This window comes from Opisthocomus hoazin, chromosome 16 (genome assembly GCF_030867145.1).
Source record: "Opisthocomus hoazin isolate bOpiHoa1 chromosome 16, bOpiHoa1.hap1, whole genome shotgun sequence".
Lineage (NCBI taxonomy): Eukaryota > Metazoa > Chordata > Aves > Opisthocomiformes > Opisthocomidae > Opisthocomus > Opisthocomus hoazin.
In genome coordinates, this window is record NC_134429.1 from 12,641,043 (window position 1) to 12,665,755 (window position 24,713).

The 24,713-nt window shown below is 40.3% G+C and overlaps 1 protein-coding gene across 1 annotated transcript in view; it reads left to right on the top strand.

The window, feature by feature from the left end:
• The window catches only part of PEX14 (peroxisomal biogenesis factor 14), a 79,695-nt gene that overhangs the window by 37,703 nt on the left and 17,279 nt on the right, over nucleotides 1–24,713 (top strand). Inside the window, exon 4 of the mRNA XM_075437441.1 lies at nucleotides 23,411–23,533. Within this exon, the coding sequence (XP_075293556.1) occupies nucleotides 23,411–23,533 (123 nt within the window). The remainder of the gene's footprint in view (nucleotides 1–23,410; nucleotides 23,534–24,713) is intronic.

A 24,713-nucleotide genomic window follows, 5' to 3' on the forward strand; every position in this document is an offset into this window, starting at 1 on the left:
AGAAATTCCAAACTTCAGAGAGGAGTGACCCGCTTATAAATTGAAGTAAGAAATACTTCAGGATACATCAAATTCTGTAGCTAAAGATCTTGAGTTTTGAGAAGCAGGGAAGCCTGTGAAATAGATGTTACTCTGTTTGGGGTTGTGAACTGTTTATTGAGACGCCTGAGACCTGATGTCATGAGATGGAGAGTTCAAGTATGTGCACCACTTTGCTCATAGCAAAGGACCTAGAAGGGAATGGCAGTTTTGTGTTTTAGCAATGGTGTCATGACAAGTAGTTCATGTGTACATCATTTTGAGTGTGATCCTTTCACTGCTTGTCCCAGTGCCAGTTGGAGAGCATTCCAATCACATAGGTATGTTGCTTCCCCTGCCCTGCCATCAGGGTGGCATTAAAATTTGAAGCCTGTTGGCTGCTGTGCTCCATGAGTTTTTCCTTGAAATATGTGGACCTATGGGGAGTAATTAATCATAAAAGCTTGGGGATTTCAACTCTATCATCGAAGCAATGAAGCAAGGGAAAGCTGAGCCTAAAAGCTGTGCTGATTACCCGGGGTAACCTGATACAAAATCTATTGTTGCCGAGAGATCCTTAGCCCCCAGTATATCGTGCAATATTATAACTGCCTGATCTTCTTCTATGCTGACAATGACCAGTTATTCCTCATTTTCTCTCTCAACACAGCTGGGTTAGAATTTCATTTACAGAAGGTATTTAGAGCAATTTAGAGACAAATGTCTCTGGTGTTTGCTCTGCACTTCCCCACCGCAGGCTTTGCTGAACAGTTTTTAGTATCAGGAGCTCCATCTAATCTGTTTAATTTTAATAAATCCCTGACTGGGAGAAGAGGAAGGGTGGGGAGATGGAGGCACAGAGAAACTGTGGCCCGACTAATACTTCTTATGAATTACTTGGCTAATAATCACTAAAGAGCAGAAATGGTTTGGTAGAGCTGTTTGTTTGTTCCTGTTTGTTAATTACCCCTCCTTGCCTTTGTGCTAATTGTTTGTTTGAAAACAGTAGGAGATAGGAAGGAGCAGGGTCCAGCAGACCCTGTACCCAGCAGTCACTGGAAATATGTCCATATGGAATCTGACCACTGAGTTTACAACATGATCTCTGTTGAGTGGTCAAGAGTGGAACGTACGTGCTGTCATAGTACCTGTGTGCTCTAGCAGGTGGAGGCAACTGTTCTTGAAACGTAGATGTCGTGGCTACTTTAGTTCTGAGTAAATGAGGGATTACACAGTTTGGTAGGCTATTCCCCCTATTCTCTGATATACAGTCGTTGTCATCCCAATAATAATGTTTATTCCCAGTTTACAGATAGTTAGGCTGTCTGGTAGAGAAGTCGTCACTGCCAGCCGAAAAAGCATTTTCTGTTGAGAAACAGTTACAAGAGTCTCTTTTAAAATTATCTTTGTAGGAAGTAATGCAGAGATACCCTTATATTTTTCACAGTTACTCTGATCCATTTTTTTTCAAGCAGAAATTGCAGTTGAAGATCTTTTTATAGACCCCAGAAGAATTTCAGTGGAGGGGAATTTTCATATCTATAGATAGTTGTACACCACGCATGAACTTGTCTTTTGTAGTTACTTTTGTGGAATCCTACAGGAGAGGTCTGTGACTCCCTGCTAAGTCTGGGTAAAAACTCCTGCAGTGGAGAGGATGGTGCTGGATCAATGTGAAGGGAAAAGACCAGGTGCCCTGCCCCTGCAGGAGCCTTCCACTACCCCAGCTACAGCCTATGTAGGCTACAGGGATGGTGCTGGGGCATTAGCTGTGGGAGAGCTTCCAGGTCCTGCAATCCTGACTTTGCCTAAGAAATTTCACTTCTGAGACTTGCAGAAGTGGTTCTGCCTTGAATTATAATTTTTTTATAAGCGTCTCCTTCCTAAAAAAGACCAATCAAATTTTATTTCCTTTTAATATTATTTAGTATTTAATATATGAACTGGGTTTGTTTAACACATTTCAGTGCAGTGAGAAATGGAAGTTTCTTCAGAATCATCAGCTGGACTGGGTTTGGTTTCTCGTGAAACAGTAGTTGCAGAGGCTGAAAGTAGGCTTTCCTGGTTACATGCAGGTCAGGGGTTTGCTGAACTGCTCTCTCCAGACATGGGATGGTAATGCTGATGACATTTGGGAGACTGAGAGTGTCCTGCATTTGTAAAAGGTCTTTCAAAACTTGGATGAGATTTCTCTGTTGTCTTAAGCACTTTTAAACTCCCAGATACAGAGGCATTAATGAGAAACATGAAGTTATTAGAATCATTTATCATTTTCTTTGAAGCTTACACTGGCATTTTCTGTAATTTATGACATTTCCTCCTTTTTATCATGAACTTCTTCAGATGAAGGGAAAAACAGCTGTTTCCCCTCAGAGTATCTGAAAGAAAAGAAAGGAAAAAAAGATGCTGTTTGTTTTTTGTCCAACTCGCTGATTCTGCTGATGACATGCCACAGAATCAGCGGCGCCTTGGGAGTAATTAGACAGCATGTGGGGTTTAAACCCTTGTGGAAATGTGTCTGTCATCTAACTGTTGTGCCTCAGATGTCCTGTACTGCTCAGTTACCCATCCAGTAACTCATGTGGCTTGTTAATTTTGTGTACTCTGAATCTGTAACTTCTGGCGAGATGGAGAAAGGGGGTGGAAGTGCACTGTGGATGTGGAGCTCTATTTTTCAGGGTGCTAGTCTTTTGGGGCAGGGAAAAACTGCTAGGTTACAGATTTATTGTGTATTCCTGGATGAAGAACTTTTTTCTTAGTTGCTTGTTCTCTTCATCTGTAAAATGAATACAGTAATGCCTTCCCAGGCTGGGGCTGTGGGAACAGAGAAAAGCATATGAGGAGCTAAGAAATTATAGTGATGGGACAACAGAAGTGCGTTAGGGCAAGTAAATGTATAATTGTTCAGTTATATTGGGAAAATGTCCACCCAGAAGGCTGGACAGTGTTCAGAAGATATGCTACCTGGATTGGTCTTTTGTGTATATATAGGTGATGTAATGGGCTATGTGCTTCCAAAAGCAGTCACACTCTTGCTTGGTGAGGTGAAGTGGAGGTTGTTGGAAGTGTTGCCCTTTTACATGTTGTATCTACTAATCTGTTCATTGTTTTGCCTGGTAGGAAGTGAGTTACTACACAAGGTTTTCCTGTAGGTCTTGCATGTCTTTTTACAGTGCGTCAGGGTTCCAGAAAATTTTGCCAGTGCCAAGATGCCAGGCCATGGTGATTTCTGAAGGGATGAATAAATTATTTAGTTGTACGTGTCCCTTCCCAGTCAGAGCTCAAAGACACTTGATTCCCTGGAAACAAATGCTGTCAGCCCCAGGATCTCCGGTAGAAAACTGACTTAATTTTCTTCCTCTTTCTGTAATCAGCATTCTTGGAAGTTGAACCCCTGTCTTTCCTTCTTTGCCAAAGAAACCCAAGTGGATCACCTTGAGGACCTGAGAGAAGGGGGCACAGCCCACTGTTGGAGGGCTTTAAAGGAAGTAAATTCTTCAGAAGATTTCAATTTAACCCTCTTTTATTACTTTTCTTTTTTGTAATTTAAGTCCATTTCATGAGGCAGTTTGCATGTCCTTGAATGGAATCTCGTTACCATGAAAGCTTTTTTAGCATTGATTTCATAACAGTCTTAATTTAATAGCGCCGTCATTACAGAGAGGCCCTGAGAGTGAGGGCCTAGCTTTCCAGGTCACTGACCTTTTAATTACAAACCTTGTTCTGATGGTCAGGTTATCGACTGGACAGCTCCCAACTCCTGCCCCCAGCACGAAGATGAAAATAACTGCCTTTCCTCCCCCACTTCCAGAAAAGGGAGGAAAAAAAAAGTAACCTCTTGTGTTTCCAAAATTAATTTTCTCCTTCAGCTTTACTTTGTAATTAATTCTTTTAACATGTCTCAGTGAAGCTTGAACAGTTTTTGCAAAGCTTTTCCTTGAGAAGAAAATACAATGCAAGCCAATAGAGTCCAGTGATAACTGATACAAAAAAAATGTAGTTAGTAGCCTGTGCTGTCAAAATGCTTCTTTGGGCCAAACCGCTATGGCCCTCCAAACCTCATGCTTTTCTAGAAATACCATATTTGATACAAGAATGTGTGATTAGGCCGTAAGTGTAGATTATTCAAGGAATGCTAGATGACTTGTCCTTCTCTTCAAACGTGCTGACAGACTATGGATTTAAGAGATGGTGAAGAAAAGGAGTGAAGTCTCAACTTCACTGCACAACTGATTGTGTGAGTGAGCACTTGTCCTGTTTTGTACTTGCAGATCGGGTAACTTGTTCTCTAGCTGTCTAGTAAGTGTTTTGTGCCAAAGCCTGTGCATATCTTGTCACTTGCCCTTGCAAAGCTGCACGTGAGACCTGGAATTCAGATACTGATAACAAAAATTTATTCCAAGAATATACTTAGTGTATGAAGCATCTAGAACAAATTAACCCACAATGAGAGAAAATTCGCTATCGTAGGTGGTACCAGGGAGGGAGTGCTTTCTGGTTATTAAAGAAGTTTGGAACAGGTGTTCAGTAGCATAAAGTAAGTCTAACAGCTTGTGTAGACTTAGAAAAATGATTGTACTGGTTAAACGGAAGTCAGTGCATTCTACATTTTCATAATGCTTTTCATTTGAGGATTTTAGAGCACAATGTACCCATTAACCACTGAAACTTTGCAGCTATTTGCGTGGAACATGTTTGATCGTGTGTATGGGTTATCTAGATCTCACTGTGCTTTCCACTAAAAAGCATTCACCTCTGAGGTAGAGGACAGTAGCTGCTTAACATCACTGCATGTTTTTTAGGAGAAGATCACTATCAATACAGGCTGGGGGATGAAAGGATCAAGAGCAGCTCTGCTGAGAGGGACTTGGGGGTACTGATAGACGAAAGGCTGGACATGAGCCGGCAATGTGCGCTGAGGGCCAACCGTGTCCTGGGCTGCATCAGGAGAAGCGTGGCCAGCAGGTCGAGAGAGGTGATTCTGCCCCTCTACTCTGCTCTGGTGAGACCTCACCTGGAGTACTGCCTTCAGCTCTGGAGCCCTCAGCACAAGAAGGACATGGAACTGTTGAAGCGGGTCCAAAGGAGGGCTACAAAAATGATCTGAGGGGCTGGAGCACCTCTCCTATGAGGACAGGCTGAGAGAGTTGGGCTTGTTCAGCCTGGATAAGAGAAGGCTGCGGGGAGACCTGATTGCAGCCTTTCAGTACTTAAAGGGAGCCTATAGGAAAGATGGGGACAATCTTTTTAGTAGAGACAGCAGTGACAGGACGTTTTAAACTAAAACAGAGTAGGTTTAGGCTAGATATAAGGAAGAAATTCTTTACAATGAGGGTTGTGAAACACTGGAACGGGTTGCCCAGAGAGGTAGTGGAGGCCCCATCCCTGGAAACATTCAAGGCCAGGTTGGACAGGGCTCTGAGCAACCTGATCTAGTTAGGGGTGTCCCTGCTCGCTGCGGGGGGGTTGGACTAGATGACCTGTAGGGGTCCCTTCCAACCCAAAACTTTCTATGATTCTATGATTCTAAGAAATGAAGAATACTTTATCTAAGTGATCTTGCAAAGTGAGTTTTAGGGATAGAGACTGTAATTACTGGGTAAAAAATTTACTAAGATTCTTGAAAAGCACTATGCGATATATAATTACTAAAGATGCTTAGGCCTCTGTTTATGACTTTGAAAGACAGCTAATGTGCCTTATAAAATTTTGCTTAGGTTAAATACGTCCTATACATGTTCATGCTGTCAGTTTGTTCTTCAGGTGCCTCCCATCCAAGCTTTGTGTCAATACAACCCTGCATAAATGGGGAAATCTGGTTGTCTCCCAAGGAAATTATTAGGGACCTGAAGAATGGGAGAATGAATGCTTTCATTGCTAACAGACTCAGAACAGTTCCTATATGAATCAGCATTATCGGTAGTCACATCTGGTTTTGGCACGCTGCTGTGTTTGCCCAGTGCTGATAATGTTCAACACGCAGGGAAGATTCCCACTGCTGGAGTCTCATAATCCAGAAGGATAGATGTGCTCATGATCCAGAAATTAATTCCTCAGTTCTGTATTTTGTATTAGTTGTCTTTTTTTTTCGCCTGAAAATGATTGAGAATCTCTATCCATCTGCTGTGAAGGAGATGTCTCCCTGTCCCACCAGTCTTCTGTCTACATATCTGTCACTTGTTGTTCAGTACCAGCCTATTCATCATGCTGACTGTTTTCCCCCATCAGTTTTACTACTGATTGTTATCTGAGCTTGTCATGAACTTTACAGATTTTCTTGTCTTCTTTGGCAAGAAGAGACCTGCAGCAGTAGTCCAAACAGAATGTGATAAACTCATCAACCTTAGGACATCCTGGGGAATCAGATACAGCTATTCTTTGGAGTTGTCAGGGTTTTGGAAGAAAATCTTTATAGTTGATAGAAAGCCTTCACTATCATTCCTCAAGATTTGGAGGGAAGCTTGGAAAAAGTAATCTATTTAGTTCCTGTCCACGTGGAGAAATCAGTGCATATCTTATTTTTGACTCTTGTCCCAGTCACTAGTGATTCAAGAGAGGGCAGAAAAACACCTGACATTAGTTTAGGCATAACTAGCCACATGATGCAGTATGCAAAGGAAGGCAATCCTTTCTGTTGGCTACCTTTTAATAATAGCCAGATGATTAAGAGAAGTGTGTGTGTTTGATAGAAACTATAGTTACTTACAAATGAGTTTCTTATTTTACAAGAACATAGAACTCAAGGTACATTTCATTGTTTTATGACAGTTGTTTTTTATAGCTCAATGGTGTCTAGTAACTAGGTTGAACAATACATTCCATCCCAGTGGAAATTCTGAGATTTGGAAATTTGTTTTCGTACTAAATAGGGATTAACATTTAAATTCTCAGAGTTTTTTTAAAATGTGAGATATTATGGACCTGTCAGATCACTCTGTATTGGTTAGACTGGAATCTTTAATATTGTAACTGATAATAAAAGAGATTGATAGAAAAATATAATATGTACCATAATACTAAAGTGAAAATGTTTTGAAAAATGGTTTTTGAGTTGTTGTGAAATAATCACTTTTCTCCAGAATGTTTTGGGGGTTTTGAAGAAGCACTCTCTGTATTAACTTCTAGAAGTTTGTTGATAAGCTCTACTTGGAACTAAAGAATTTCACCGAAGTGCTTTCCACTAGCAGGAAAATACATCATCGTTGTTACTGGATAGCTCCAACAAACTTGTCATCTTGCACTGTTTTGTACTTGCATATTTGGCTTGAATACTCTAGACTGCTGGCTCTGAACTCTGCATGTTGCTGAACATGAGGCAGAAAGTCCTACTTGGGTCTGTTTAAAGGGAGAAGGAGGAAAAAAGTCATGGACATCTTAGGACCTGCTAATCTTCGCAGTGTATTCCTTTAAGCAAGATTATTTTAAAGGACTTTGATACAAACTCTGCTATTTAATATTAAAAACATGAAAATCTTGGTGACTTTGTCTTTGGTTTCTGTGTGAAGTGTTGAGAAGGTGCATCGCAAGAGGCACCCCTTTGATATTTAATGATGTTGTGAAGAAGCCATTGAGGGAGCGGCTTTCAAATTTTACATCCTCTAAATGCCTGTATGTGTTCTGTAACAGAGGATACGAGTTGCATTAGTGGTAGTATCCTTCCTCTCTCACTTCATGCTGAACCTACAGTGATCTTGAACTATTTAGATCTATACTCCACAGAAGAAGAGAGGTGATTCATTCAGAGTATATTGGATAAACAGTCTGCTACATCTCCTGTTTCTACTGGGCCACAGAAATTCCTCGTGATTTCAGTGAAGAGTCCAGAATCACCTTTGCCATGTTTTTGTAGCTTGAAAATTATTGATAAATTAGAACAGACTGGTTTGGTGCCCAGGAAATGGTGTATGCTACAAAATACTGGTTGTAAGCTTAATTTTAACAAATAATTGGAATGTCATGGGTTTAATGATGTCTCTCCACTTGGCTATCTGACAGTAACTATGTAATGTAAAAGAGCCGTTAAAAATGGCTTTGCAGAATTAACTCCTATTGCTCACTGAGTGTGTTTTGAGTCATATCTGCCTTGTTTACTGTCAAAATAATATTTCCATTTCTGGTAGCATTGAAAAACCAATATGATTACAGCAGAGTGAGTTGAAGTCTATTCTAGAAGACAGTGCTAAAATAGCCAGTTGTATTTTGAGTCCTGAAATTGTTAGCCTTAATGATGGGCAGAAAAGACTCAGACCCAAAGTCTGACTTGTAAATTTAACTATTTATTTGTCATGTTTTCAGGTGAAAGTAAATGCAAAGTGCCAAAAGAAGGTCACTTCTGTAGTTACAGTTTAAGAGCAGGCATTGGAGATCTGACTGCGTGCTTGGCTTTGGGCAAGTTACTTGTTCTCAGCTTGCCCATCTGTAAAATGGGGTTAATTAGCACTTTGCATTAGTGACTTAGTAAGATTTATGTTAGCTCTGTTTATAAACTGCTTTGATATGCTTGTTTTGAAGTTCTTGGTGCTGCAACGTGTGATTTTTTGAAGTTGCTTGCTGCAGTAAGAGCCGTGCTTGCAGAGGTTGAGAATTTACTTCCATCAGCTGTATTATGGGAGGGGAGAGCCGTAAACGTTAGAATGTCAGAATGTCAAGGCTCAGGCAGATTGCGTGCAATCCTAATCCAGCCCTGCAGCTTTGACCTTTGAAGCAAGCTTCACCTTGAGACAGCTGAAGAAATCTGTGTACGTTTGTATAAATATATTTTTGTGATGGAATGAATTTACTCTTCATGGTTGTCCGGCCCAGGGTTTCCCCGCAGCCTTCCTGGAGCAAGTAAAGGAATTCAGGTCCTGATCTGCTCTGTGAATGAACCTGGTATTCTAGGTCCAAAGCGACAGCCTTCTCTCTTGGGGCTAAAGCAAGGAGTGTAATTGGAATAATCTGCGTTGCTCCTCTGCTGAAATCCATCTCAGACCTAATGATACTTTCCTGTTAGGAAAGTTAAAATAAGTTCCTGTATGAGATAATTCTCTAGGTTCTCTTAGACAACATTTCTACCCTGTTTAAAACTACGTCTTGGGTGCCTGTGAACATGAAATCCTACTATTTGCTTTTCTGCTACACACTGTTCCCTCTTCTTTGTAATCTGGAGCGCAACCACTCTTTCCTTAGCTAAAAGGGGAATTTAGTCTTTGGTTTATTCTTTCCTTTTTTTTCTGATGGAACCTAGTCTAGGCGAGACTCCACTCCCCTAGGAGGAGAGCAGAGAATTCATTCTCAATGAAATCTGAGGCTCTCTGAAGTAAAAGCTGTTGACTTTGTCATACTGTGCAAATGTGCATTGCTTTTAGCAAGACAATAAAGGGTAAATGGGGTGATCTCTGCTCCTGTGGAGAGGTCGGGTGGTTACATTACACAATCTTCTAGAGCATCTTGCAGCAAATACATGGGTTATATTAAAAGTTGCAATCATATCATTTTTTAAAAGTAAATTGCTGACCTTATGCAGTGGAATCAGCTTTATTGAATTTCGCCAAAAATGCGTTTATAATCCCCCCCTGCCCCCGCATACACATGATATTCATGTCCTTGCTGCCCATGTGGAAATGTCCCTTTTTACGGTGATAAAATTAAATTTGTCTTTGTCTCTGCCTTGCCTCACCTTTTAAGATTCCATCCTTAAGAGACACCAGTGGATTTCTGTACCAGAGAATGAAGATGGGCAATATCCCTGCATGGCTGGCTGGCTGATTGTGAGCCAACTGCCATGGAACAAATAAATAAGGTTTTCACATTTAGAGGACAAATAAAGCTGAGGACAGGTGTAGTATGGGTATTTTTCTAGGATTGTTATGGCCTTAGCATAGGTAAGAATTTATTTTGACTTGGAAGTACTTATTCTTTGCTTCTGGATTTTTTCTAATTGGCACACAATACAAGATGTAAAATCCACAAATAGTTATTGTGCTACTCATGTAATACTGTGTTACGCGTCCTCCTTCAACCGCAAAACCCTCTAGTCTTTGGCCACCTACAGCCCCCTTCCTGCATTCACTGGAGAAAAAAAGTGTTTTGCAGCATGCTCAGGAATGTAACAGATATATATCCCATATCTCTATACCACTTTGCATATTCAAAGCACTCTACAAATATTAACTGACTGAGCTTGTGACACGTTTTGTGGAATGGCAAGATTATAAGATTAATTTAGTGAACTTCTGAATACATTTTCTCATCTTTGCTAGACCTTTACATTCTCCAGTTTGCAAACAGTTTGCAAACTCCAAATTTCAGTGGGAAACAGAGGAAATATCATCCCTAGTTTAGAAGGAGAAACTGAGTCAGTTGTATTAAGAACAGCTGGATCTGAAATAATTCTAACACCCAGTCATACATATATATATATGTATAACTATAACCATACTGTGCCATACTGTCAGTGTGATATACTGATGTATATAGCTTTTTCAGTAGAATCACTCAAAGCGTTGTTGTGTTTATCCTCTCCAGGCCCCAGCTGCTTTGAGGGGGTGGGGGAGGTTAAGCTAGTTTTATTCAATAAAATCAACGCAAGCCATCTAAGTGAATGAGGGGGCAGATTGGCCTCTGCAATGTTAGCATGTATCCCTTTTTACAGCATCTCCCCCAACCTGTCTTCCTTTTTATGTAGCATTTAAAAGGCTAGTTGCTCAGAGGTACAGAGAAGAATATCAGAATATCATTGCTCCTGCTTTTCAAGTAACCAGGAGAATGCAGCTGTTAAGCTCAGAAATATAGAATACATGTTTAAAAGATGACTCTGTACATATTTAAAAAAGTGAGCGAGAGAGGATTCAAGGCAACCAAAAAATAGCAGGTTCCATTACTGTAATTAAATGGCAGCATTTAACCTATCAGGCCGTTGCGTGCATGTGAGAGACGAGCAGGGAGCTGCATTTGAAATGATCACTGTCTTCCTTGGGGAAAAGAGTAGTTAAATAATTTGTTTGTGAGGTGTGAGTTCAGTGTCGGGTAAAGCAAGTGCTTGTGTGTGTGTGTGTATATCTTAGAAGCTAGGGATGGCTGTGTGTTTACTGAGAATACCCTGGAGGTTGGTATTTACTAGCACGTGTACTGTCAGTAAGAACACAAGCTGCTCTTGCCCATTTGTTAGGTTATCTGCAGAGTCAGGGCCTCACCTGGTCCCAGACATTGCGTCGTAAAAGGAGAGCTTTTTTCTCTCTGGGCCGCCTGGGACAGACAGGGTAGCGGTAAAAGAAAACCAGGGAGGAAACGGGGGAAGAAAAGAGTCAGAGTCCTTTTGGCGAGCTTCATCTACTGCCCTGACTGTAGAGGGTAAGTTGTTCTGTCTGGTCGTTGGACTTGGCACTCAGTCACACGCAAGTGCGGGGACTGTGTCATCCCTGGGGGACCAAGGATGAAGCTGCTGCTTGGAGCTCTGCCCCTTAAACAGCGCGTCAACGAGTCGCTTCCCCTGCAACGGTGTTCCACCTGTGCCTGGCACGATTCCTGCGCTTCAAGACTGCAGCGTGCAAAATCACATGGAGAGAGAGGGATCTGCAAAGTGCATCCCTGGCCCTGCATCGTTGACCCCGACTCTGTGGAAAGCTCTTTGGGTACCCCCATATCGTGGTGCTGATTAGCCTTTTGGCACCCCGGAAAGGAGACACATTCTTAGGTAGTGCCCAGAAGGGAATATCTTCCCGTTTTTATTCACTCCCTTTCTATTTGTGAGGGGGTTCCTTTGTTTAGGGGATGTTTCCTGGTCCTGGAACGCCAAGAGCTATCCTCGTACAGTATGAGTTGATAATAGTAGCAAGTTTCTCAGCTGCCTCGCCTGCTGATCTGACTTGTGTTATGTTGCAGGAACATGCCCATAAATGTTTCTTAATCTTCACTCCAGTTTCTGTGTGAATTCTGTGTAACCACTCCCGTTTGAACTCTTGGGCTGGAACATTCATGAGGCACTAGAAGACAACAGACAGTGTTAAAAAAAGAAATAAATAGGTGTTTCAGTATTTCCATTTTGAACATTCAACCCCAGTGACTGGATGTTGAAAGCAACGCTTGGCCAAAAGGAGACTGGAGTGATGCCAGGTGTTTGAGCACCCATTCAAAGCAAAGCATGTATTTGGGTCCTTATGCAGTTTGGTGCGAGTTGACAATCTGGAAGTATTTCCAAAGATGATCTGCAAGCACACAAAAAAAGGCTAAACTTGTTGCTTGAATAAATTATTTGTTGCAAATGCCTTACATAGCTCAAGTGCATATAATGTATGTATAGATTCTCAAAACTGTCAGTTGGTCTTTGTACGTGATAATTGTGTCAGTCTCAAATGTTTTACAGAAGATACTGTGTAATTTTATTCCTGTTTTACAGATGTAGAAACTGAGGCAGATGGAGGTTAAATGACCTACACAAGGTCAATAGCAAGGCTGGGAATAGAACCCAAATGTGTAGAGGCTTTTTATTATACTAATAAGGAAACTCTGGAGGTGTGTTTGGCATGGTAATCGGAACCCTAGAGAACTAGAAGCAGTTAGTATGTTCTGTGCGTGTCCCGAGGGAGCAATGATGAAACTCCTTTTCTACCTTACCACTCCAGTTCTCCGTGTGTGGTCACCATAGTTTTTCCACCACTTAACCTCGTTATTTTTAGTATTGTTAGCATTAGTCGTCCTTTGGGCATTTAATCCAGACTCCTGTAATTTTCTGTAGAACTCTGAAGAGCTGTCGAAGGCACATGGGGAGAAAAAAAAAACAACAATAAACAAACAAAAAGATGAAAAATGATCTTTTGAAACTTCTGCTATTTTGTTGACTTGTCCCCTAATGTTTTTTGTCTTCGCTCTTCTTTTATCATGAAGGACCCTGCTTGAATGTGTAATCTTGGGTTTCTTAAAAGTTCATTTGCTATTGTTTCTTTCTTCTCCACCCAAGATTAACATCCTGTGTGATGACATAGATGGTTGTTGTCTAAATGGACGCGATGTAACCAACAAAATTGTGAAGGGTGGGTGGAGAAATATTTATACAGTTGTGTTAAAAATTACAAAGCAGGTTTGCCTTTTAAACAGAAGGTATTTCAACACTGTTATTGGCAGCATCAGCCTTTAATTTTACAGGTGGCTAGCTTTGTAGTAGCATTCAGCAAACAATATTTTAATGGCATGTAAAAAAATTTCTCTAAAACAAAAGAAAGAAGAACGAGGGTGATTTATAATCTGTAATGGATACTTGCTGACATGTCTTTTTATAACAGTGTATTAGTGTCTCTCTAGTTGAAGTGCAAACCAGATTTTCCTGAAATATTTGTACCATAATAATCAAATATGTAGTATTTAGATGTATTTTTCTTAGTTGAGCTTATCTTCTCAGTGCAATGATACCTGACTCCTAGGTGTCTAACGATGATTCCACTTCACAGAAACTGGTTTAGAGAAGCGAAGACGCTCTATAAGATTGTGAGAAAACATCTGTTGGAAAAAGGACGTAGACTCCTGTGTTTGTGGCTGCTCACACAGTGTTGGTTTCCTTACATTTCCATAGATTTTTCCATATATACCTTCACGTGTTGTTAGGTTTTCTTAGAAACATGCAGCTGTAGCTACTGTTCTCCATGCTCCTCATAGCAACTTCCTGACAGAGTGCACAGTGTGCGCTGTCGTACTGCATATTCAGTGTTCCGTCTGTGCATTCTTCAAACACTAAAACGTCATTTAGTATACACTTTATATGATTTTTTGTGTGAGGAGTTGAGATTAGTGGGTTTGGTTTGTTCCTTTCTAAAGTTTGAAGTTTTGAAAGTAAAAGAGGAAATAAATAATATTGAGCCAGGTTGCTCTTTACGTTGCAGTTAATCTTAGTCTGCAGAGGCTACACTATGACAGGTATTATTTAACGTAGAAAGTATCCAGGTGCTCTTGGTAGTGTGTTTGGGGCAATCAGTACTTCCAGAGTAACATCAGGATCTGATAAGGGTGCATCAGGACAGACTTTCTCATTCTTATGTATAAAACTAAGTCATCCTTCAGATATTCGGACAAATCTGGTTAAAGAATTCCTTATAATGGCTTGAAATTGGTGTTCTTTTGCACAGTTCCTGTCTTTTGAATGCAGAGTTGTGGAGAAGGAGAGTCTGGTTCTAGAACTGCAGGCTGGCCTCATCCAGTAATAACAGATGAGCGGTGATTTCTAATCCGGAGTTATTCCACATTAGGGCCAGCCTGCTAGGTCGAGTCTAATATGGACCGTATTCAGGCCTGTACCACAGAAAGACCTGGGTAGTCTCTGCTGCAGTAACAGAGGAGATGTTGGGGTTACAGATGTCTGGTTGACTGCAGATCTTCCAGGCCAACTCCTTCTACTTCAGTGCCGGAATTCATGTGACGTGCTAGTTCAAGTTGTTGGAAATACAGTTTAAAATTGGAGTTCCAAAGGTAGATCAAAACCAAACCTCCTATATTGTTAGTGTTTTACCTTACTCAAATTTAAGACAACCTCTGGCTTTCTCCTTAGAAGCTCCTAAAGGTGGTATCACAGATCAAAGAGTAGCCAAAGGCCAATCATTTTTTTACTTTTGCTCAACAACCTACTTAACAAAACATTTTTCTTTCACACAAAGTAAATTGGTCTGAAGCACAAACATTTTCTGACACTGCTATTTTTAAAATTTGTGGTAAGTTTTGGTAATGAAGTTTAGATTCTAGGTTTTTGAAGTGCCATGTACGAAACTGTTGTACTTTTGGAAATGAACTTACAGAAGAAGTTAATATCCTTTCACCTTTATAGAATGGTTTTTGTTCTAGTTCCCAGTTTAATAGAACGGAAATTTCACAGACCTGGTATGTACTTTGGGTAGGTTATTTCATTTACGTTGTGCAGTGTTTTTCTCTCCAAGCTGTCTTCCGTCACAGAGACTGCTGAATGCTTTGGGTCTGGCTGCCTTCTACTCTGTTTCTGCACAGTACCTGCACAGTGAGTGCCTTTTGGGGTCTCTAAGGAGTATTATATAATAGAAGTAATGAGGATCAGGAACCATCACCATGAGACTTGGTTCTCTGCAGGAATAACAGCAAGCATTTGCAGATCAGAGGTTGGGTATGCTTGGGAACTTACCCGTTTAGTGTATCTAATGCTTGTTTTCTCTGAATGCATAGTCTTATTTCTAGGGAGGTTGTCAGTTGTGGTAACAAGTCATGACAGCACTATGGTTACTAGAGTAGTGTCTCTGCCTTTATCTGGATTCTCTGTCCTATACAGACTTCTTTTAAACAAATGTCAGGACCTTGGTTGCATTCTATTCCTGATAAACTACCTTGGAATAGAGTCTTCAAAGCCTTCAAACTACAAGGTAGATACGAATTTGAAATAATTTCAAATACACAGAGGTTTTTGTTCTCTGTGCTGTGTTCTCACATCACGTACTGGCTGAATTGGACGTCCTGTGTTCCCATGTTCCAGCATTGGCTTCCAGTTCAGTCACATGCGTTGTCTCTTCAGCACCAGTGGTGCAGTAGGCAGGTGGACTTGCTCTACCATTGTCCACTCAAAGGAGGCTTTCTATCAGCTACTCTTCTTCTGCTTGTATGATAATAGAAAGGAATAGCTGAAGGCAAGAGCCCTAAAAATAAAACTCATAGATGATGATAAAATAAAATTTTTAGAAGGAGAGATATTTAATTATGTTACAGAAAGACTTCTTTCTTCTGTCTTTTTTGCTGATCGTGGTATTCTTAGACTGACTCTGTAATAGACAGGTCTTCAGAAGAAGGTACCCAAGATTGAAGTTTCACTGTGTTTTTGCATGTAGGAATTTAACTGGGCTTTGTAACAGAACTTCTGATTCCATAATTCAGGTTACTGAGGACTTCTGGACATGCCTTGTTTGATTTAGAGTCATGTTGCTGTCTGCCTTTTTTCAAATTCTAACTTTTTTTGAAACAAAAATTGTGCCTGTTGAATTATGTTGTCTTCTACCTGAAGACTTGTTGTAGATTATTTCAAAAATGAGGCATCCGAGTCCTGTTAAGGCTGTGATAGCACTGCATCTAATAGGACTTTCACATTTCAGAATCCCGAGTCCGAGTCCTGTTATCCAGCCACTTCATCCTGCATGTTGTTCCTCGTATTCTCCTCTTTTAGGGTTCTTTGGCCCCTGAAATACACAGTTTAGTATTGGGAGCTTTTACTTAAGGTATGCCTTCCTTTTTTTCTATGTGGAACAGAGATAACATACTTTATACAAGCACGGAGCTTTACATTAGAAGAGGAAGACCTGACCTCTCTTACTACAAGTGAAACTGTATTTTCCCTGCCTTGAAACTACCAGTGAAATACATTTTGCACTGACTTATAATGCTGTGATTTATGTTGTGATATGCTTTGTGATATTACAATGTCCTTTTGCCTTTGTGTTTGATTTTTTCCCCTCTAATAAATTTTAGTGGGTATGTCGTCAGTGAACGGGGGTATTTACCCAAAGTGCCCATGGAAGAACGAGGCATTCTGCCTGCTGTCTGCTGCCTCAGAGAAGGAATTCTGTGCATTTTTTTTCCCCTCCCAAATCTTACTGCATTTTTTTTTCTGTATCTTTCCTCCTTGTTTTGAAATAGTATTAACAAGGGAGATATTTTTACACAGAAAATAACTGGAAGAAAACATATTTCTCTTTCTCTTGTGCATACACATACATGTTAACACACAAACATGAATGAGTGACCAGAAGCAACTTTTTCATTTTACATTTTGAACTTCTCATACATAGAAAACTGAGAAGAAAAGTTGTAGTGCTTGTTCCTGTTTTTTGCATTCCAAGACATACTAAGCAAGTTGCTTGCCCTTTCTTATTCAGAGTGAAAGTACTTTGATCCAGTTTTCTGAAGACAATACTCATTTCATAAGAATATTTAATCAGTAGAAAATAGGGAGGATTTAGTTTGTTTGTTTAGTATTTAACCAAGTGAATAAGGCAGATTAGGGGAAGGGGGGGGACTGGACCCATAAACAAGGTGATATATAATATTTTTTTTCGTTCTCCTTTTAAATAAATACCGATCAGCTTTATGTTCAGAGACAATAGGAGCCGTTGGCTTAAATTTGCAGTTTACTGTATTTATGGCTGTAATATCAAGGTGCTGCCGTCGTAATTTCATGCCCCAATGAGAAGAGCAAGGTCGAAGCAAATGCTTCCATCGGCATCTGCTAACACACTAACTCATAAACAAGGCCCGGCTGGATCAGGTGGCACGGAATAATACAGGCTAATGAAATACAGCACAGCTTTCCATTACTGTTAGTTTTTACAGTGTCGTCATTACGTGTAATTTATGTTTAAAAAATTCAATTTTATACAAGGCTCTGGGAAATAGGGGTCTGCAGGTCACCCGACGACTTTTAACGGCTCTGAGAGTCCTTATTGCACTCTACTGTTCCAACAAAATGTTAATAATAAATAAAAAAAAAAATCCTCTTTTACTTTTTCTCTGGTTTACATATCTTGCTCTGTCTTTTTAATTACAAGTGGCTAAGGAGAGTTTGGGGCTCTAGATGATGTCAGGAGTTATCCCCTTTACTGATGCTCCCAGAGGGGGTTACTCTCTGCTTGCTTTTCTTTTGTCTGTCTATCAATCACCTGGGGTCCTGTAAATGGAGTAAACACAGCTGAGGAGAGGGAGATACTTAACAACCTCTCTCCCAAACCCTCACCCTCTGACATTGCCCTCCTCTCCTCCATTACACTTCATTTTATTATAGACTCCAAAAAGCTTGGCCAGGAACAGAAACTGCTGCCAGATGTATTTATTTATTTATATATATTTGGTGTGCCAAAATACTTTTTATTTTAACCTTTTCCTTCCTGGTTAGCTCACTGTATTTCTTAGCATTGTATTGTCAGTCAGGTTTTCCTTCCTTATTTTAGTGCTGTGCAGCTGAGGTTAGAGCACCTTTATCAGTTATGATTGCTGCGCAGTCACCCTGATGGGTTAAAGTATATAATGTTTCTTAAAGATTGCAGTTGCATAATTAACAGTCTTGTAGATGAACGAAGCTGTAAGAATTCAAAGCCCTCTCAGTAACTTCTCGAATTCCTTTTATTTCTACATTTCTTGGCCTGGCGGGTGAGAGCAGTCAATTTCCCTGTGATGTCTGGTTGCTTTACACAAAGTTTGAGCTGGAAGTGCGGCAGCAGGATGTTTACATTCAAATACAGTATCTTAGTGTAAATGAAGGGTAAAAAAATCCGTGATCTTTCTGAGACCTTACGTTTTGTTACGCTGTTATGTTGGCTCAGCCTCACCAATGCCCCAAGAACCAAGATGTGTGGAAGAAAATGGATCAGGAGACTATGCCTTTTTGACCTTTTTGAAATGTGTTCTGCTAAGCACAGAATAGGATCTAGGACAAACATTTAATAAAAGAATCGCCCAGCACTGCATGTAACGGACTGAACAGGTGGAATCATTAGTCTGGATCAGATCCCAGAAGGTGTTTGTGATGATTCTTTTAAAATGTGGCCATGTTCTTTCTGCGCAGAGTTGACTCAGTGGCTTCCAGGAACAGGAATGTAATGTCGTTTCAGGGGTGTCTTCCATTTAGTCATATGATACCGTGCACTAACTTCGGGTAGTTGTATAGTATGTTGTAGCTAAACAAGTTGTGCGGTTCCATTTTGTTTTCTTCTTAATAGAAAGTGTATGCATGTGTGAGGAAAACAAGAACAGATACCACCCGCCACCCCGCACCTCTCCCCTGCCTTTTGTCCGTGTAAAGGGTAGGTGTGGTGGTTGCTCCAGGGTGGTCTGCCAGAGACGTAATAAAGCTGGCTTTGGAAAACCACAAATGGAACTTAATTCTTTCCACCACCTTTCCCTGTTATCACAGAATTCTTAATTTATTCCTAACCAGAATTTTTCTCCCTAAAACTAATGTTGCCTTCAGGTTGTGAAAATCTTGCATGAATTACTGGGTTGAACAATGCAAGGAGGAATGCAATGGAGAAAAAGATATGCTCAGTCGTTGGGATGGGAAGAAGGGTTGTCGCTGAAATGTCAGAGCCTGGCTCAGAGAAGGAGAAGAAAAAACTTCATGGTTCATCTAGTTAAGCTCATGCAAGTGTTTTGCATTGCAAGTATTGCTACTGTGTTTCATCCAGAAAATAGAGAAGAGTGGATTTCTGTTAAAACAGTGGATAGGGACTCACTTCTCCTGAGTTTTATTTTCTGTCAGAGGTTCCGTTCTGACCTTGGAGCGCTTCTCGTGTCTGTACATCTCACTTCTTCCTCATCTGTAAAATATGGATAACAGTACTCCTCTAAGTACTTCTCTACTTCAGAGTGGTCATAAGAGGAACAGTATCGTGATGTACATGAGGTCCTTATATTAAACAGTAATAGGTATTGTAAAAGGGCCTAAGCAGACAGTCAAATCTTCACAGTTCTTGGGCAAAGTAGCTTTTTATACAATACCTGAGGTGCAGGCACCAAGAGATGTTTGTGACAACCCATTTTATTCTCCGACTTGCTCTGATTCTGTGTTTGACTACAATTTACAGAATCTGAGTGATCCCTGAAAATTGAGTGGCAGCAGTGACAATCACAAAAGAGGATCAGCAAGAACCTTTGAGTGCTAAACAGTCATGGGTGTTGGATTATTCAAATCAACACCCTGCAGCCTGAAAAGGAAATTTTAAGGCTTTGTGAAAATTATGACTGATTCTTTGCAATGGCTGTGGTACTGTGGAGGAATGAAATGGATGGTTGGGGGAAGGGAATAGGTTTGCATTCTGTAGGGCTGTGAAGACAGTTTGCTTGCATCCTTCTCCTCAGCTCAGTCCTTGCTCAGTACCCTCTGCGGTTAGATTATTCCTTGCAGATAGCAATCAACTGGAAGGAAGTGTGTGTCTAATTTGCATGAGATTATTTAAAACAAAAAAAAAAGGTCTGCATTAGTCAGGGTGATGGTAAACAACGCAAAGAGATGCCTTTTATAATATAGCCGTGGCTCAGCTTTCAAAGCCAAATATAATTCACTTACAATTGGCAGTTTCCTTTATTGTTCCTTTTAACCTTTTGCATTCTGCATGGTCTTGATCTTGCTGCAACTCCAGAAGAACTAAAACATTTTCCAAAGTGTTGAGAAAGTGGATTTAGAGCAATTCTTCTGTTAAACTGAGGTGATTTTATTGACATACCTGTTTGAGAGTTATGTTAGACACAAAGCTCCAGTTTTCGTGGCACTGCTTTTGCAGCCAAGGGAAGTGATGTTATTTTGGGGTTACCAGCTGGCTGCTAGATTAGAGCAATGAATGGACCATGGATACTTCTTTATATAATGCAGTGGTAGAAGGACTGTGATAAAATTAAGCAAGGGGAGATACTGGAACAGATGACACTTTGTTCTGGTTTAGAAATTCCCACTTTTCTATGTAATTAGTGTATCAAGGTTGAATAATTTGAGGCATGGAAAACTCGTACTGAGTGCATACATGTGTGTTGGTGCTGAATCTGAAAAAAAATCAGTCCAAAGCAAATTCTGATGAGTTAGTTATAGTTGCCTGGGGACAATTGTAGAATATCTTGTACATTTTTGTTAGTGTGTGTGAGAAATGACAATCATGAAGACAGATATATTTCTGAATCCACAGATGACTAGTTGCAGTGCAGACATACTCAATATATATGCTTAAGGAATCAGCTCCGGGAGATTATTCCCTTGATGCTTGGAGGCCAAGATGACAGGGCCTTAAAAACATCTTGTTCAGATGAATAAAAATGAGGTGTTGCAAGATGTTGCACTCCCAGTCTTCACCTTTGATAATTAAGAAGGGATGTAGTTGTGATGTTCTTTTTGTATAATGCCACTAGTACTATGAACAAGACGACTTCACAAGGCAACAGAATAGTCCAGGGAAGTAAGAACAATTTTAATTTGTGCTACTTTGCACAGGATTCAGAACAGGAACCCACATGTGAAAGGTTTCCCATCATTCTATCATTCGGATCAGCTTTTTCTTCACAGTACTGAAGGGTTTTAATGGAAACAGTGATACTTGAGTCTCCCCAGTTGGCAAGACCAGAATAATCCTGGAAGTGCATTTTGTCTACAAAAGATTTTAGGGTTTTTTTCTCAAAATAGGATGAGAATCGAAGGGGTGGTATGCTTAGGAAACAAGAAGTGTTGTTTCCTGCTCTTTTTGTGGAATGAAGTAAGGATCCTCCATAACTTCCATCCGTTTCAAAGTGTTAAATATTATCAGATCGCTGTCTGTGCATGGATATGGAACAGAATGCCCTGTTCTAGTGGGAGCCACATTTGCAGCCAGCAGCTAATACTGTGTCCATCTTTATGAAATTCCAGAGTTGCTAGTGATCTGCAGTGTTGGCATCTGTTCATGCTTTCTTCTACATTGGATAGTTAGGAACTGGTTAAAACAGTTTCTTTGTGATTAGAACTTTGCTTTTTAGCATGGATTAGACACCATAAATATTGCTGTTGTGACTAGAACTAGGCTGAGTTGTGTTCTTATGTGTTTTATTACTCTCACTGCAAGTCATATTACATACTGTTATGTGTGGTTTTGGTTCCTTACTATTTGAGGCATGCATCAAATACAAGTAAAGGGGTGTTTTTGTCAGACTGCAGGACCAGAGATCAGGAACGTCAGAATTCGGATACTGTTTCTGACACTGACAATATTCTGTTATGTTGGAGAAATCACTTAACTTCTCTGTGCATCAGTATCTGCACTATAGAGTAGATATAATAGTATCTCACAGGAACTCACAGTGTCTCATGTACTCACAGGAACAGGGAAAAGATCTGTTAATAGTTGTAAAGCCTTCTGAATACCAGAAGCGCTGTGTTAGTGCTTTATGATATTAAATAATGGTTCTGAGACAGACTTGTGTATTTATTTCTGGCAATATTGTTTGTACTAGATTATTCTGTGTAGACCCCCAGTATGCAGTGAAGTTTAAGATCCTGAAAAAAATTTCTTAAAACTTAGGTAACATGCCCAGAAGCCTGGCCATTTTCTATATTGTGTCTCCCTGTACTGTTAAAGAGCTAAGTGTTTTAAAGAATTAAGTTCAGGAATTTCGTCTACCAGCAATAGTTCATGGACCTCGAAAGGAGGTGATGGAGAGAAAGTATTCCCCCATTTTGCTCCCGCTGCTGTCATATTCATACAATTTTCCTCACTGTGCTCAGTTCCTACAACAGCTGTGTGAGAATCAAGTAGTCTGTCTCTTCTCTTCTACATCTCGTCCGTTAAATGCATATTCTCACTTCCACCGTTTCTGAATGTTCTTGCATGCATGCTGCATGTATAGTGAAAGGTCCTGAATCACTTCATGTCTTCCTCATAGCAGGGACACTGGCTTTCTACCTGCTTCTGTGCGGGAGAGTAACATAACAAATAATACACAGCTGTCCAGGCCCCACATCGTGGTTGCCATCCGAGTACTAAATTCTTTTTCTAGAGGATGTTTTCTCCTGTTGGAAAAAATAATCCAGCTGTGCTTCCTTTTTCACAGATGTTGGTCATCGTGAATCCTTTAGCTGCTTTTCTTTTCCTCCTTGTTGGCCAAATCCTTTCCATATGTTGTGGCCAATTACAGATGGTCATCCTGGCATTTCCTGATGGCAGGAGTGACTGCACCAACATGTACCATGTGTGCAGTGTTACTACAGCCCACATGAAATAAAAACCAGGCTGCCCTAGGGCAATTGAATCATGCAGCAATAGGCCGGGGCAGTGCTAAGCTGAAAGTTCGGGCTTGGCCTTGTTTTGATCTGTTTTGTTACAGTTTTATTTCCTCCTTACATTCTGTGTCCCATTCATACTAATCACAGTCAGTCCTGATTTTTTCTTTTTATTTCTGCATTTGTCATAAAATAAAGCAAATTATTCCCGTCTTCGGAAACGATCTAGACTAATTAGTCGTCTAACCCAATAATTAGTTTTTTGTTTCCCTGTCTGTTTTCATGCATTATTGTTAGTTTTTTCCTCTCTTTTTTTTTTTGACACCATTACAGATTAAAATGAGCCACATTTGCAGTTGATGGTATCTTTTTTTCGGGGGAAGAATGGAGAATTGCAGTAGAAAGCTACTTCAAAAGCAGCAATAAACTCAAGGATAAATTAAGGAAATTGAATGAGCCACATTTGGAAGCAGCGTTGAGGCTAATATTCTGTCGCTTAAGGTTAAATTGCAACAGAGAAAGAGAGAGGGAGACATTCCAGTGAATCCAAAATTGGGGAGGCATTACTGCTGAAGTCAGTGCCAGAATTCTTTGCAGCTTGAAAGGGTTCTGCCTGGCTTGAGAATTTAATTATGCGTGCATCAAGTGGGTAAAGGTGCTAAACTGATTTCATTTCCTCTGCTCCCCCAGGCCTGACAGATGAAGAAGTTGACCTGGCTTTCCAGCAGTCGGGCACAAGCACGGATGAGCCACAGTCGCTAAGTCCTTCTACACAGCCCGTGCCAACTCAGCCCTCTCACCCTGTGGTGTATAGTAAGTAACACTTTGAAAAACATCTGGTCCTGTTGCTTTCTGTAGTGATTTCTGCAGCAATTTCACCAGATCCTCGATTTCAATTCAACTAATGCCATACTTTTTGTCAGAATTGAACACCAAATGTTACTTTGAATGCACTTCATAGTTGTTAATGCCTGTGACAAGATCAGATTACACAGGGAAAATGAGATACAAATGGTCATCGTCTGCAAACACCATACGTACTAGCCTCTGGACCTGAAGGTGTATAGTCAATACAAATTAGATTCTGACCCACTATAAGAACTTGAAAAAAGCATTTAGTCCACATAGGACTCAGTCTTCCCTTCTAAAACTGAAGGTCGTCCTTCCCTTCCTCAGTAGGGTTTTCTAAGATCATTAATATATGGCAGAGCTGACTCACAGGACTACCTAAAACTAAACCGCATGACTAGTAGTGTCATCCAGATGGTCCTTGGACTCTGACAGGTAATGCCTAGAACAGTTACTTGAAAGAGGTGTATTTTCAGCATGATCAGCAAGCTAGAATATGAGGTCTTCAGGACTTAGTCTGTGACTTCCCATCTGTGAGTTTAAGGTCTGGCACAATGGACCTCCGGTATAAATGAGTTTTAAGAGTGCTATCAGGTTACAAATAAGAATAAACAGTCAATATTGATCCTTAATTTTAACAAGCTTTCTCTCTTCAATCTTAAATAATCTAAGGGGTGACAGCAGAAATTCTGTGTAGACTGTGTGGGTGTGATTGTATGATTTTGTGTACAAAATAGACTCTCAAAGAATTTTTAAAGTCCCAACATAATCTGTGTAGACTCAAAATTTACATACATATTTGCATTTTAAAACAAACCTCGCAAAAAAGTATCTAAGCTCCAAACAATAAAAACCAAAGTACACACCATTAAAAATCCATCAAAAGAAGCTGTTCAGCTCACATGTGTGTCTGGCAGTTTGAAAATCCTGCCAAGTATTAAGAATAGGATTTTGATACTGCTCCTAAGCAGCTCTAGGTTAGATATTGAGCAACGTAACAGTCCACTTAGGGCTGTGTTTATTAGTTTATGGCGTAGTGTTGCTATTGCTAGAGACAATGCTAGACTTGCTTTCTGAGTTTTTAAATGCTCTGGTTTGGCACAGTTTGGGAAGAAAAAGATTTGTGGTGGAGTTGGACTCAGAG